At 33.6% G+C, this 16961-nt stretch overlaps 2 protein-coding genes across 9 annotated transcripts in view; one reads left to right on the forward strand and one right to left on the reverse strand.

The window, feature by feature from the left end:
• The window catches only part of LOC128162380 (tubulin monoglutamylase TTLL4-like), a 40405-nt gene extending 37825 nt beyond the window's left edge, over positions 1-2580 (reverse strand). For 5 of the 6 annotated variants that reach the window (XR_008240645.1, XM_052825556.1, XM_052825553.1 and 2 more), the window contains exon 1: positions 2498-2580. The gene's annotated coding sequence lies outside the window, so the exon portion shown is untranslated. Of the gene's footprint in view, positions 1-2397 lie in introns of all 6 variants that reach the window. The other variant, XM_052825555.1, reaches the window with a different exon arrangement.
• LOC128162382 (uncharacterized) lies at positions 2533-15097 on the forward strand. 3 transcript variants are annotated; one of them, XM_052825561.1, is made up of 4 exons: positions 2533-2664; positions 5917-6044; positions 6331-6376; positions 14074-15097. In XM_052825561.1, exon 4 carries the CDS (start codon positions 14075-14077, stop codon positions 14756-14758), a length of 684 nt encoding a protein of 227 aa, XP_052681521.1. In that variant the 5' UTR covers positions 2533-2664; positions 5917-6044; positions 6331-6376; position 14074; the 3' UTR covers positions 14759-15097. The 3 variants fall into 3 exon arrangements, with proteins under 3 accessions (XP_052681521.1, XP_052681522.1, XP_052681520.1); XM_052825562.1 differs by lacking the exon at positions 5917-6044 and having other exon boundaries at positions 2608-2664; XM_052825560.1 differs by lacking the exons at positions 2533-2664; positions 5917-6044; positions 6331-6376 and adding an exon at positions 11172-11222.
• The last annotated feature ends 1864 nt before the right edge of the window (positions 15098-16961 follow it).

The raw sequence follows: 16961 nt of genomic DNA on the forward strand, positions 1-16961 counted from the left end.
TGCTGAATCATGACCGAATATGTCTATTTGTTTTATGCACCCTTTGCAGATTTGATCGAATTATTGAATATCATTGGGGTTTTTCATTGTAATTATTTATATTCAGCAGTCCTAATTTTCTGCTGCAGAATGTTGCTTGAATTGAAAATGGGTTTTTTTTATTTGGTAAAATAATCAATTTTGAGTGCAAAAGAGAAACTAAGAGAGAGAGAGTTATTCACACATTATTTCTTTAAAAAATATATCTGCTTGTTATAAGCTGTGTACTACATTTACATGTAGCTGTTATCAAATACACCTTTCATAATACTATGAATAAAAAATTGTCAGAATTTGTCATGTATTGACTATCTCTTTCTTATACCAAACCAAAGTAGAGAATTCAATTCTGACCAGTACATGAATATAGACATATAGAACTATAATCTTAGTTGTAATATATATACCCTATATCCGGTAATTTTCGCGATGATCTAATTTTCGCTATTTTTGCAATCTCTTTCAAATCGCAAAATATTGAATACGTAGAAATTATATCTGACTTATATTATTTTCTAAAAAAAACTTTTAAAAATCGCAAAAAATGACTTGCGCAAATTAAAAATGCTACATGTTTTCCCCATTTTCGCAAATTTTGTAACACGCGAAAAAAAAACACGGATATACAGTATCAATACATGAAATATACATGATTATTTTATCTAATTCATATACCTGTAATTTCATTTGAATGTATTAACACTTGTAAGCAAAAGGGGTCAGCAATGGGTACATGTCTTGAGAGTTGTTTAATTAGTTTACTTGAGAATCTATATCAAAGTATATATACTCGGAAACAAATTACTGCAGTTGTCAATTCAAGTGACAACGGAAATCTTTACCAGGCAACATGCACTTATAGTGCACAGAGACAGAAGCTTGTGTGGATTTAACGTAATTTTCCATATCTTGGAAACCTGTGGATTAAAACTGTAAACCGTAGTCTTTGCAAAAAAAATTAATTGCCCTAGCTGTCGTATTGTCTGAAAGATAATGCACTGTCTTTAACACAGGGGCCGAATCCCATTTTGACATTAATTTCAAGGTAACCATAAATAATAAGAAATAAGTGAACATGATGAACATACCCGTCCTTAAAAACCACTAACCTAAACAAGACTAAAACAGATACAGGCATCATAACATTTATCTACTAGCCTGCTTGACATGAGAATTAAGAACTGATCGAGTTACCGCTATGAATCAATTTTTTGGTTAAACTAAAGGGTCTAAAATATGGGGATCTCTTGCCATTGAGGTCAGAACTTACATGTATGTACAGATATGATTGTCCTTCTTACTTAAAAGACAATGAGTACATGTACATGTATTTGTAAAACAAGTATAATTCAAATGACGGTTATGACCTGTCAATGAGATTAACAAAATTTACAAGTTGATCAAAGTTGAAATTAGAAGTGGTACACAATGGGCACAATTCTGGAAAAATATGAGCTACATGTAATGACAAAGGTAGTCCAAAATATTTTCCTGGCAAGGAAAATATCAAAATCATTAAAAAAGCCAGGAAAATGTCAGATATTTCTGACCATGACAAAGGCTCTGACAAACGCAAATGGGTATATATGCAAGGCTATCATACAAATGAATCTACTTTTCAATTTTTGGAGTTTTGTCAACAAAATTTTTTTTTTCACTTTTATGACATGTCTTTTTTTGTATTTGTACAAATAACAACTGTTACATTGAAAGACAAGAGAGATTGGTACCGTGATCAAACATGATTGGCTTCCTATAGTCAAGATCAAGAGATGATAACCCAACAGGCATGACAGCATCCTGCTTGATCAATTGTTTGAACCCAGAGAAATATTGTATAATATTGGAATCATTGAAATTTAACCTAGCCATCAGAGACACAAATAACATTTTATAAGTCTCTGATTCCATGACATAACATAACAAATGTCTGCATGAGAATAAACCTACCACATTTTCAAAAGTAGGCATATCTACATGCATCATTATAATCAAACTCCCTAAGTAATTAATGTGAAGCTTTGGAATAATTTGGAGAAAATTGACGTCATGTAAAAAAAAAAAAAAGAAGAATTCAAATGCATCCAAAAGAATCAAATCAAATGGACATTAAATGGACACCCTACTATACTTGCCCTGGATTCAGTTAAAGGGTGTGTCCGATTTAAAATAACCATGCATACATTTGTTACGCTTTCCTGACAATTGCTGATATAACCGTTTTGCACATTATTCATACAGCGATCAGCTGATGGTCACTTTACGTGTGTAAGAAACAGGCGAAGCAGCAGCTTGTGCCTTTTTTTCTCTAAAATATAGATTATTTGAATGAGGATAGAAAACATTGATGTTACTTACCGAGATGCCAACGTTTTTAAAGAACCGTGAATATTTAAATGTGGTCATTCATTCATACAGATAAACAAAAGTAAACAAATCTAAATCTCCTTGAAGTTACCTGTTGATACTTGATAGCCACATGCTTGATACTATGGGAAACACATACCGCCCACTATTATCCAATGAAATGATGCGTTACTTAGGAGTTTTAAACCAATGGCGTTTAGTGATTCAACCTGGCAAGTCCACTTACCCCAATGGACTCAACTGTTTAGTTTTTCACATGTAGGCACCAAAATAATAAAAAAGATATTTTAATCACTTTACTAAATGTCCCTTTAGAAAATCTAACGTGATATTTTATTTTAAGTCACATGATAAAAAGAAATATTAAAATAAGAAGACACACATTCTCCAAAAACAAAATTATCAATTCAATTAATTGTAGGGGCCTGATCAATCGTCTTATTTATAAACAAGATTCTAATATGTTTTACGGTGTGACCGTTGGGGCGAGCGCAGAAGCAACCACACATCTGTCATCATTGTTAAATGCAACCCGTGGACTTGCCCTAACCAAAAAACTTGGGCTTTGTTTGAAAACTTTTACCGCCGCAAGGAACCCAAAGTTATTTAACTTTTATTCCAATGGTCCCTTCCTAGGCTTATACACTTAAACAAACTACAAATGAGCATTAATAAAATGTTAAACAGACTTATTAAAATATTTAGATAAACACAAAACCGTTTGGTTTTTTGTTAATGTAAATACAATGATGGTTTATCATTCCTTTACCTTTTAATAATGATCATTAAAATCAGTAAACAATAAATTGTGTGTCTGTGTTATTTCTCATTTTGTTCCTTGTTGTTATCAGTGTTTTAATTATTTTCCTCTGTGACATCAATTTTGTCTTTAATCTTTTTAATTTTTGTACGCTATATAAGCGTTGTAGACATGTGCCCTCACCCTTTTTTAGTGTGTTATCCAATATTATTTAAAGGTTTTACCACATATGCAACTATAACAAATACATGTAGATATTTTAACAGTTTAATTTATTTCTTTTATTTATTCATTACAAAATGACGTGGCTGCACGTAGATCTAATAATGATTGGACTTTTTTTTCCTCTTTTTTAATAATTTTTTGTCACCTACTTAATGTATGCATAATTATATGTTTGGATCAATATGACAGTTTTAGCATGGAACTTGCATGCGTATTAACTGAGCAAAAAAAAATTCAAAACAAAACTAATCGGCCAAAGAGTCACCGTTAACACTGAAACTGAGTACTTTCTACACGTTACATCCAGTACAGATGCTTGATCCGCCTCTTATTGCTGGAATATATATAGCCCGAGATCACTGTGACGTCATACTTAATTTTTGCGCTCGACAGTTTTCGTAAATTGTCGGACAAATTCGTGGAAGGAAATGACGTCATATGTCAGCAAAAATTTTACGTAAGCATATGTGTTGTTTACTTTAATGTTTTTAAAACGATTTTCTATTGTTAAATGAAAATAATGTATGCGATTTATAGGTAAAAATTTTCCGTGGAAACTCTTCCTGTTCCACCATGTTGCTATGCACCGCAAAGGATCACTGGGATAGTAGAACGTTTTCACGTGGCCTCATAAAAATTTCTTTGAACAATGTGCAGATTTCAACTCGAATTTTCTCCGCTCGTACACGTTGTCTATGAAGCTCGCTACGCGAGCGGCGCTTCGCGCCGCCTCGCTGCGCTCGCTATAAATAAATCACGTGTCACCTTTTCTTTATTTTCTGCAAAAATTCAAATACACATACATGTACATGTAAATGGTTTTAACCAAATAGTTGTATGCCAACCCTCACCTGGACACACTTAGAACTGCAGTATTTTTAACTATATAATCATTTTATCATTAAAATACACCAAATGCAAACGGATTTGACAGATATTCATTTTTTTATTCAAGTTATACCGAGCGCAGCGAGAGGCGGGCGAAGCCCGCCTCGCGAAGCGAGGATTAATGGTAACACGTATATATAAGAAAATCAGTGAAAAATGAAAGTTGAATCAGGGGTACTAAGGCCAAAAAAATTTTCTTCCAGCCCTGGGCGCCGCCATATTGGCACTAGCCATTTTGTTTTTAAAAAGTTAGTTCGATCATTGATTGACGGGTACTTATCGATGTTTATTGCCCCTAAACTCGATTAAATAAGTTCCAGTATTTCAATAGAAGGTAATTTGAATTAAAGGAAATTAAAAAGGAAATCAGATAAGATTTAATAGTGCTTCAATCAAGAAACACGACTTTTTCTATGTATGTCTTATCAAATTATAAGATGGAATAAAAACATTAACGTCAAGGAACTGATCTTTTAGATACTGAATAAAGTATTAGAATTTATTACAGCGGCATTCATATGAGGTAAATTGATGAACAATGAAAGAAGAAATAAAAAAAATTGGAATCACGTAACTCTCTTCGGCTATTTCCGTAGACAAACCTTGAACGTTTTACGTCTGAGATATGACGTCATAATGTAGACTGAGCACGCGACGTTTAGTTTAACTTTGATGAATGGTATGAGTAGGCAACCATGCAGGCGGATCCTACTGTGTGCGTTTTAAATAGGTTTTATCATACATAAATCAAACTGCACTGTGTTAAATCTGCGCTCGGTCCAACGGTCACACCGTTTACATATTATGTTTGTATATAATTGATTCGATAATTCATTCATTTTTGAATTTTACTTCACTTGGATAAAACGTACGAAGGATAACTCCTTCTCAATGCAGGCACGTAGCATCGTTTTTGAAAAAAATAAAAAATAAAAACGGGAAATCTAAAGTTTCCCCAAATCTTCAAAATCCTATTCCGGGGGGGGGGGGGGGGGGGGGGGGGGGGGGTTGGCGTAGTATATAACTTCCATTTCACTCCTCATTTCCTTATTTTCATATCAATTTTTTACATACTTCCAAAAAGGGGGGGGGGGCGACTCCATGATAATTCAATTTTTTATATGTAAATTTTTTAAAAAATTGTTGCTGCGAGAAAAAGTGGAAAAGGGGGGGGGGAGGGGCAGCCCCCCCCCCCCCCCCCGATGCTACGTGCCTGCAATGTTACATCCTACCGGTATATCGTATTGGAATATGTATGTAACAAGTAGAGGTCAACAAAATTTGCAAGATATTGAATTGCATATATTTTTTTCAAGGTAAAATGTTTCAAAGTATCAACGATTATATACATGCATCCGAGAAATCGGTTAAATCTTCCAGTAATTTTGATGTATAGCAATGTCATGATGTGACATTGTCATGGAGAGCCAATAAGATGCCCGTATTAATGAACTAAATAACGCACAATGTAAAATATAACTGCTCTCAGATCACTACCTCTTATTGCAGTATCGCCCTCAGAGGGCTGCTAGCTTATAAGGACTAAGTGTTTGTTGCTTAATTATGACTCTTAAGGGCGTTGATCCAAGATTTTGACAATGGTTTCAAGGGGGTTATAGTCTTTCTGTCATTTCCAGAGAAGAAAATCCTTATCCATGTGGAGGAAGATTGTTGTATAGCGCAAGGACAATTAATTGACTTGAAAATTAGTCTGGGTTAAGAAAAAACCTACCGCAACATGTACACTTTCGATATAAAGATTGAGGTGTTTTTTCTCAGGGAGAAGGGCTCAAATTTTAATTATTAGTTTACTTATTTACAATGTAACTGTAATTTATTATATTGATTTCTCTTATATAAATGAAATTCTTTTGTTTGCAAGAGGATTGAAGTGTAAATAGATTAAAAGAGCATGAGCATTTCTGACATTTATTTTTTTTCAAATAATATCTGCAATATATGACTATCAATAATCTAAATTTTTGTATAAGACAATAGTAAATAAAAATTCTACATTATATACACCTGTATTCATATTTTCTTTTATTTAGAGATTGAGAAAGAGAATGGTAAAAAGGGAGACAAGTTGTAAGCTAAGTGAGCATTTCTGATATTTTTAATTTGGAGTCTGTCCGTCCGTCTGTAATTTAATTGTGTTCACATTTTTTTTAATAAATACTTCTTTCCCCAAAAAAAAAACTTGGCACAAAGCATTCCTGGGTGAAGAAAATTCAAATTTGTTCAAATGAAGGAACTACTTACATGTACTTCAAATGAAGATAATTTAGAATTATTGACAAATTTGCGATCGGGATGTGATTAATCAGGGGATGTTTACTTGATGTGTATTATATAATGGCATATATATTTGGATTGTATGGTTATTATTAAAATGAGTAAACCGACTCTGCTATATATTTGATGATCAGATGGATATGTCCTATAAAGGGGCATGGTCACGATTTTGGTTAAAAATTATTTTTCCGATTTTAATGTTTACAATGCTTCAGTAAGGCATTTTTAATAGGCAACCAGAATTTGAGTGGCATTCGTTGAGTTATAAGCAAGTAACAGAGCTTAAATGAATGTGTTAAACGTTAGGAACTCTTTATTTATGCTTAAAACGAATAAGAAGATAGACAAATCAGCTTGAGAAAGTTTTTTTACTGGTACATGTATATTGAACCTATGAAAAAAAACAGGGCACGAGCCTTGTTTACATGACAAAGAATTGTGAGCCCTGAGTCTTGCTTATAACTTAATGACTGACTCTCAATTAATATGATCATTAGAAATGCTTTTCTAAAGCAGTGTAAATAATGAAAACAGAAAAATAGAATTTGACCAAAATCGTGACCATGCCCCTTTAAATAAACGGGGTCAGTAGCTACAGTAACTGTTATTTTTAATCTCAAATTTATTATAATATTTAAATTTCGTTCATTAACTTAAGTAGGACAAAACATGTTTAAACCCGGGTTTTTTTCTAGAACAATTTTAACAGGAGGTTATAGGATTTTGGATGCCAAAAAGCCAAGTAACACAGGCCTGTCTATTCCATTGACCCATGGCTCTTTGAAATCAACAATATTTGTCTGGCTTTGAGCTAAGCCTAGATGCAATCTGTGTATATTTTCAACTGAAACCATCGTCATTTTCAACTTAGCACGAAAAACATAGTAACATGTACACCCTATAGCTACCCTAAGTCCAAGGTCTTGTGATAATGGTCCTAGCTAATTACTATGAAATTATTGTGGTGCTTCTATCTCCTACCATTCCATTTAAACGTTTCGATACGATCCTTATGCTGATTCAGCGATAACTAAATTATGCTAGCGCTAATTTTAGTAATATCAAGATCATTGTGTAAATTGTAATTCAAATTTTATTTTACCGTTTGTTTTATAACAATAGCTGTGCTTAAATGTATAGTAGCTTAGAGAGCACTTAAAATTTATTATATATACAATAACTTTCAAATAGATGTAAAGAATTTTTAATAATAAGCAATGTACCAAAAATTCATTTTCGACAAAATATCCTCTTCATCTCCAATTTCAATTTCCCATCAAAATATCCATAAACAAAGGGGTTAACAATATGAGTCAGGAATATAAGTCGCGCCATGAAAATCCACGTATTAATACCAAGCGGAGAAAGTTCTAAATAATCAAATTGTCGCTCGATGTACGTAACAAGCAAAATAGCAAAAGAAGGAAGGTAAGACACTATAAAAACTACTATGATGGCAAGAAACATCAAATTAATTCGGGTTTTAGCAAGAGGCGCAGGCTCGGAATCTGTTATGGAAGATTGACGACTTCCACCGGAAGTTGTGGATTTCATTGTCGAGGCATCAACGCTTTGTCGTGTTTGCACACTGTTGAAATTAAAAACACTTTGGCGCCTTTGGTTCCTCTTTTTCATGTGTTGGTAAATTGTTTTTGTGACTGGTATGTAGAAAGCAGATATACCAACAATGTTACTTATAGTAATTAGAAACAATATTACGAAATACGCCATCGTTTCGGCCCCGCCTTTGACAGAGAGAACACACGTTCGTGCGTTTACAGTTTGATTTAAGAAGCTTTTCTTGGACAATCGGATTCCGCTGGTCATGAATAAAGGCAGAGAGTACACAAAGGTCACCCCGAAAAGCACTAGAACTGTCCATCTTCTAACGCTGGTAGTCATCTGGCGCCCGAGGGGCCGGCAAATCAGGAGGTACCGCTGCGCCGCGATGACCAACAACAGGTGCCCGGAAGAACCGGAAGTGAAACACACTACGAGGGATAACGTTTGACAAAGCTCGGCGCTAGGAAAATCGAACAAAAAGTAGTTATCTAACAGGTAAAAAACGGCGCTTACGGTGCATCCCAATGTATCCATAAACGCCAGAATCGGGATAAAGTATCTCTCACCTCCCGCGTCTTTTAATCCGAACGTGTAGAGGAAGAGAATCAACAGGTTTCCTATCACTCCAATAATAGTCCCTATTATGAGAAAAATGCTATTAGGCAGGATAATCTGGCTATATATAGCATTCATATAATAAGTCTGGTTTTCCATGATTTAGTGCAGTCCTTGAAGACACTCTCTAATCAGAATACTAAATAAATTCCTCTGTCACTAAGACATATTTTTTCTCCCAAGACTCTGTTTTGAACAATGGACACAGTCAATCCAAATACATTTGGTAAAATACATTCATTTAATAAGTCCGATTTTCCATCATTATCACTGGTGCAATTCTTGTGAACACTATCTAGAAATTCCAATTATAGTCCATGTAGACAAAACACTTTTTTCTCAAGTCGCTGTTTCGAACATTGGTAAACAGTCATCCGAGATGATTGAGACTTTGGAAAATGTAGAAAAAATTTCGAAAGTAGTCGCGATAAAACAAACAAGTCATCCTACATTTCTCCCTGTACAGTTGTACATCGTACAATACATGTACATTTGTCCTAATGAGTGCATAGGCGGATGATAACTTGAATTTATTACATGTTAAATTTATGTAACATTGTTAAACCTACCACCGTGTCCTCCCATACCAGATTTAAACATTGCACCCGGACCTGCTCCCACGATCAAACGAATGCAGTGAACATATGTAACGTATTCCATTCATCTGTCTTTTACTAATGAACAATTTTTAATTGTCAATGAGCCCATGACTAATTATAATTTGTCATGGACTCATAGACAATTAAAAATTGTTAATTAGTAAAAGACAAATCGGCCACAATGATAAATGTTTCAATACATAGGCGTCGGAACGCGTCGGTTGACAATGGTTTTCGAGGGGTGTCAATTTCAACAGTTACCCTCCCAAACAGGCACTATTTATTTTATTATACTGAATGTCTTAATTTTAAAGAGTGTTTTACTGCTTTTATATAGAAATGAAGTGAATTCTACGACGAACCGTAAGCGCATAATTTACGTGCATGTAACAATTCGTTGTATCACCCGTTGCCAAGTGTGTTGCTATCGCTGAGGGTAATAGAACGGATTACCAACTGCGTCTAAACCAATCAGATTTCAGTATTTAACATGAAAGTATAATAAAACATTTTGGACATTTACGAAATAGATACATCGAGTCACACACTTATTGTTGACATTTACATAACAAACCTACAAGCCTATATTAATGCTAATAAATTCACTAGACTCTCCTTAGTTAGAATAATCTTAAACTGTGTCTCGAAAAAGGCCCTCACCACAGTTAGAATGCCTCCCAATTATACCCGTAATTTAGCAGAAAATTGCAGAATCGCTCAGAAACGATTTTGGAGAAAATTAATGAAGTTGCATTGAAAATAATAGTCAAATTAATTATAAAAACCTTTTTTGTGACTGTAAATACATTTCATATAAAAATTTAATCCCATTATAATGGAAGAATTAACACTTTTTCGCCAACGTACACATATTTTCTTTGCTACAGTGACAATCTATCGTTAAACCGCGGGTCCGTAAGCCATTTATCATTTTAACAATAAAACATTCTATCTTCACTCTCCTAAGGAATATAATGTGAATTTTTGCATGGAATCAAATAATTTAAGTAAGTACATATACTTAGTTGTTGTGTATATTTGTTATTTTATAATTTTAATTTATAAAGAATTCATAAATATATATAAGAAAAGAATATATATCAAATTTCCAATGAAAATTTACACTTATTTGTATTATCGTTTCTGCGTTTGTTCATGCAAATATGATATTGTTGAAACATAAACTAAAGATCCCGTTAGCATGAATGTAATGCGCACGCGCAAGATTGAAAAATCCAAAAAATCCAGATGATTTCCGGGATTTTTTGAGGAGTTTTCGTTGGTTATTAATTAGCGAAGCGTAGTTGAGAAAAAATAAAATTTAAAACAAATTGGTAATCTTCAAGTACCAATAATGTTTAAAATATATAAAACATAAGAGTACTCTTCTGATTTATCGGTATTAAAGCCCAAAAATTCGAGTCTATTATTTTGATATTGTAGTATGAATTTGTAATCACGTGACTGCTAAACTTGCTGATGTCTGGTTGTGTTGGTATAAACACGTTTTGATGTTTAAAAATTCTAGTATCATTATTTTGAAAGATTTGTGCTTGGAATATATTCTGTAAAAAAAAAAATAATAAGTTCAATCTCTAAATCTATATCATAATTTGTAATCACGTGACTATAATTACACTTGTTCATGTCTGGTTGTGTTGGTACATGTATATTTATAAACACAATGTCACGAAGACAGAGTATCTTTATTAATATACTTATACTTACTTCTCATAATCATCGAAGCTTAAAGCTTCTTGTTAAAAAAAAAAGTCAATTTCCACGCCTTCTTCGGAATTGCATATAAATATACGTGTTTAAATGTATACGTGACCAAAATACAACCCAAAAGGACTTAATCAATTCTCCAGGTTTGTAAAAATTCAAATTAATAGAGAAGTACAAATTGGAATGTTTATTTTCCGATTTTTTTTTTCAATGGAAATCCTTTATTTCTAAAAGTACATGTATTTAGTTAATTTGGATTTAACATTTATATCTTTTTTAACACTGTGGCTATTTATGCCAATTCCAACGTGGCTTTTTATCACCTGCTTGAGATGTACATGTATGTAGTTTCGTGAAATTCCATGTATACCAAATGATGAACCATTGTCTGGAGAGTATTTACATTTGTACATGAATTTACGTTTGCATTGTTTTTAGTGTGTCTCACCTGACAAAAGAAATACTTATCTTTAAGAACAAATACCCTATTGAAAAATAATAATTTTCTTGTGAGGATTAATTTTCCTACAGGAAATATAGAAATCTTATAATTTTTTTTTTATTTTTAAAAGGAAAAAAAGTATTTAAACTATAATTCAGATAGGTTCATGTAGTTTTCCATTAAAAATTAAAATTTGCTATCAGATCAAATCCAACTGGAATTCAAATTTTTCTAGGAAGTTCTTTCATTCCGATATGAAAATTCAAATATTCTATAGAAAACATGGGGGTTTTTTTTGATGACAAAAATTATTTTTTTTCAGTATCGGAATTTATTCTTTTTAAGGTAAATATCTCACCTGACAGGTGAGATACATCAATAACAAAGGAAGTTATATACTCTTTAAGCAAAGGTCTGTCATATGACACACGAATATTTCGAAACATGTACAATGCACCTTCGACGGGTGCAAAAATGTCATCTTTTGCACTGGAAAAATTTTACGGCCCAGTGTTTCTGACATTTATCGTGTGCAACTAGCTGTTCAAGTTTTGTTTTTTCAATATCTAAAATTTGCTGGTTTATTCATTATTTCAGATTTATTTGATTTTTTTTTTAATTTGCAAGTTTTAGGTTTTGATTTTGCAACTTCCACATTTGTTCTTTGATAAAGGATTTCAATGGAAAAATGGTGGTTACATGTACATTTTTTAATGGAAGTTTAAATCAAAGTGGTCGTCGGAAACTCAGTACTTCCTCATTTGTTTTGGACGACCCCCCCCCCCAAAAAAAAAAAAAAAAGAAATTGCATTATAAGCAGGACAAAAAAAAAAGGTTAAATTATTTGAAAATTTTACGCATTTCGTTGTACTTTGAAGAAGCTGGATGAAGGGTAAACTAAAAAAAATCTTATCAAAAAAGGCCAGATTTATGTAGTGCATGTCTTTTATATTTAGGAAGTTAGAATAGATCTAATTAACCATGAGAGTCCATTCGTTTAGAAAACAGAAAAATAAGAAATAAAATTTAGGTTATTGCCTGACGTCATGACGTCAGGCATATCTAAGGTTTAAAAGTTGCAATCTCCGAAACAGTGCAGACAATGGAACAAGCAATATCATGATATTTCACAAAAAAGATTAACCGATGCATGTTTAAGATGTCAGCATTTACGTTCATAATTGATGAAAATGGTTTATGGCATGTAATAACAACAGCGAGCAAGAGTTTTCAAGTAAAAGGGACGGTCACCATGAAGAGCACGTGTGTTATCCTGATTTAAAAATAGATCAGCATTCCACCATATTTGAACGGTGAAGAAGGGGGAGGGGTCATCGCAACAAGTTGTAACATATTGTCTTATACGGTACAATGTAAGTAATAATTGGTGTTGGATTGTCATTATTACAAGAGAGTCATCAGTTTGGATTAAAACAAATATATATTAAACAGCTGGAATGTTTACTGGAGGAACTAAATCGCCAAAGCGGGGTGTGACCCGATTTTCGTTCAGTTGGGCGATTTCATTAATCTTGAAAAGGGAACATAACTCGCGTGTCTTACTAAATGTACAATACTACATTTAACAATTACTAATCAAGTGTGTTTCTTAATTCGATAGATTTCTTCCAAAGCATCCGATCCAAAGTATGATATACATGTATGTAGCTGTTACAAAACAAATGTCAAAAAATTCATCTTAACCCCCCCCCCTGGATGAGTTCATGGATGAGTTCATTCGTTGCGTGAACGGTAAAGCAGGATTTCGCGCCTAAATGTCTCATTCATAGTTTTTGCGCGCCGATTAGTTTGGGATCATGCAAATACCCTAGAGCACACAATGTGTTTACATCACAGGCACGTAGCATCGGGGGTTGGGGTGAGGGAGGCTGTTTCCCCCTCCCCTCTTTTTTGACAGCTGGCACTTTTCTTAACTTTATAGGATAAATGGAAATATCATGGATTTGCCCCCCCCCCCCCCCCCTCCACTTTTGTAGGAGCATGCAATAATGAAACTGCAAATAAGGAGTTCTAATTGAATCAAAGTTACAGTTAGGGTTTTTACTTGAATTTGAGAATTCACCCTTTTTTAATTGCTTGTCAAGATGATTTTGATGAAGCTGCCCACACACATTAAAAACAATACGTGTTTGTATACCCTCTCATATTTCATAAGGTTGGAAGTTTAAAAAAATGCCTTTCAGTTGATTTTGCAATTAATATAACAAATACAATTTGAAAAAAACGACTATTTACTCTCCAGCTTTCAAGCTTACTTAAATGATATGTGTGCATTCCTAAAAAATTGAATTGATAAAATAAATGAATTTCAAGTGATATATATGTACATGTTCTAAATCGAAGAAAAGACTAACATTTCGTCTTAAATTTGCACGTTCCATTTATAAATTTATGATCAGCAGCAAAAATTAAAATTCATTTCTGATAAGTTAGCCTAATTGATACATGCTTGCTTCCATTGAATAATTTTGTTTAGTCAGGCAAGCTTTTGGAAAGCTATTACTTGTATATTCATTATACATTCATTGCAGGATGAAAATATCTTCACTTGTCTTGCCTGTGTTCTTAGCCGTGTTATTAAAGGTCATTGGTGGGTATGACGAAATTATCAAAACCAATGACCCCGAGGAGTTCCGAGTAGACAGTAGTGATGGACATCAGTACGTTGGATCCCGAATAACGAGGAACAATAGACGGAACGGAATTTTTACCGAGCCCGAGGTAAATGACCTAAAAGAATCTGATCAGAAAATTCCAGATGGTAGTGACCATAAAATTATTGGGAAGAAAATTGAAATAGAAAAAAGGCAAATAACAATTGCTTCACAAAATCACGACGAGAAAGACCAAAACATTAGGAATTGCAACGACAAAACCAATGATAATCGCCATTGCGGCGGATCTTACGTATTGGAACCACCTCTGGATCATTTTGAAGAAAACAAATTCAAACTTGATAGAAATGCAAATAATGAATCTGATATTGGATCGTATTTGAGAACAAAGATCCGGAAACGAGCAGTGAGATTGTCTGTCAATAATGGTTTGTGGGTATTATCTAACATGTTGAAGAACAAAAACAAAATGGCGATGATGAGGAAACCGAAAGTTGTGAAAATGAAACTAAGACGTTCTATGTTACATCACCTTTTCAGAAGAAACATTTGGCGTAATAATGTACCTTTGAGGTTCTGGCTTATAAAACTAGGAAGATAAAAAAAGAAAGTTTGAAGACGCGTTGGAGAAACATTTTTATGTTGTCAAACCCAAAGTATAATTCATAATTATTGAGCATTGTCAAATTTTATTTGAAACACAAATGTATGTCTTTTAAGATATTTTAAAACTAATATTTGTTTCTTTCTTTTTCTGTTTCTAAAAGAGAAGATATTCCAGTGCGTTCTATAGATGTTTGGAGAATTGAACGAGTTTCAGATCTGTAAGATCTGCTTGGCGATACTTTTGTTTTACATGTATCATAATGGTTTCTATAGATCTACTCCATGATAATTACGAACTCAAATTTGCAACCACCGCCCTTTTTTCTCTCTTTTATCTATGGCAATAAAAAAATTCTTGATATCTATGCATTTCGAAATTTAGAATGCTGTATATTTTGGCCTTATGTCTTTTTACTCGGTGTATCTGAAACCAACACGATTGAAAACACTCATTATGATTTTTTTGTTTAAAAAAACCCACTTTTTTGTGACTAAACGTTTTTTAACAAGAGACCCACGAGGGATATTGTTCCTTCATGCAAGAGTATTTCCGGATTACTGGTAACTGATTTGTTTTTTCCTATTTGATTTCTTAAATAAGACTGCCATTGTAGCTACATCCTGTTGAGGTTTGAGGTGGTCTATAATAAATCAATATTTTTATCTTAAACAATACTGGCACTGTTCTAGTTATCGGCTAAAATTTAACTTTTTCTTTTCTTATTTCCTTATTTCTTGATATTTTTGGATAAAACTTGACATACTTGAAATGGTGAAGTCCTTATTTATCAATCTGTTGGATTATATCATTATTTAGAACCCAAAACGTCTTCTTCTGTGCTTGTAAGCACGCCACGAATTTGCCGAGTTTTTAGCTCACCTGAGCTGAAAGTTTAATTAAGTGAGCTTTTCTGATCAAAATTTGTCCGTTGTCTGTCATTGGCGTTGTCGTTGTAAACTTTTCACATTTTCATCTTCTTCTCCAGAACCACTGGGTAGATTTCAACCAAATTTGGCACAAAGCATCACTGGGTGAAGGGGATTCAAGTTTGTTCAAATGAAGGGCTACACCCTCTTAAAGGGGAAATTATTTGGAATTATTGAAAATTTGTTGGTATTCTTAAAAAATCTTCTCAAAAACTATTAGGCCAGAAAAGCTTAAACTTGTGTGGAGGCATTCTCAGATAATGTGGATTCAAGTTTATTTAAATCATGGTCCCCGGGGGTAGGGTGGGGCCACAATGGGGGATGAATTTCTACATAGGAATATATTGAGAAATCTTTAAAAATCTTCTCCACAAAAACTATTAGGCCAGAAAAGCTCAAATTGGATTGGAGGCATCCTCAGGTAGAGTAGATTTAAGTTTGTTTAAATCATGGTCCCCGGGGTAGGGTGGGGCCACAATGGGGGATGAACTTTGCAAAAGAATGTATAGAGAAAATCTTTAAAAATCTTATCAAATACTATTAGGCCAGAAAAGCATAAACTTGTGTGGAGACATTCTCAGATAAAGTAGATTCAAGTTTGTTTAAATAATGGTCCCCGGGGGTATTGAGAAATCTTTAAAAATCTTTTTCTCAAAAACTCTAAGGCCAGAAAAGCTCAAATTGGATTGGAGGCATCCTCAGGTAGTGTAGATTTAAGTTTGTTTAAATCATGGTCCTTATGGGTAGGGTGGGGCCAGGGGGGGGGGGGGGGATAAATTTTTACATAAGAATATATAGAGAACATCTTTGAAAATATTCTAGGAAAGTTTTCAGTCCGAAAAGCAGTTACTTGTGTCTGTTTTTAACTTATTACATCACTTTCCCCACTGCTGAAAGTGCAAAGATGTAAATCAGCGGTAAACAATGATCGTTTAAACTCATGTATAAAACATATTCAAAAAAGTTTTCAAGCAAACTAACTTTTCTTAATTCGAAACAGACGACTGGATTAAAAAAAAATCTTTGACTGTCGCGTGCTATAAACCCGAACTCTCAGTTTAGCCGATAATTGGTACAGTACTAGTACTATAGGCAACACCGTTTAAGTTTTTAGGTCACCTGAGTCACACAGGTGACCTATTGCAATTGGTCTTCGTCCGTCGTCGTGCGTCGTGCGCCATGCGTTAATAATTTTACATTTTTAACTTCTTCTTGAAAACTACCAGGCCAATCGTTAGCATTTTTGGTGTGAAGCATCTCTATGGTAAGAA

The sequence above is a fragment of the Crassostrea angulata genome, chromosome 9 (assembly GCF_025612915.1).
Source record: "Crassostrea angulata isolate pt1a10 chromosome 9, ASM2561291v2, whole genome shotgun sequence".
Taxonomy (NCBI): domain Eukaryota; kingdom Metazoa; phylum Mollusca; class Bivalvia; order Ostreida; family Ostreidae; genus Magallana; species Magallana angulata.

Excerpts from the sequence above, each read along its gene's own strand:
- LOC128162382 (XM_052825561.1), top strand. The coding sequence starts at position 14,075 with ATGAAAATATCTTCACTTGTCTTGCCTGTGTTCTTAGCCGTGTTATTA.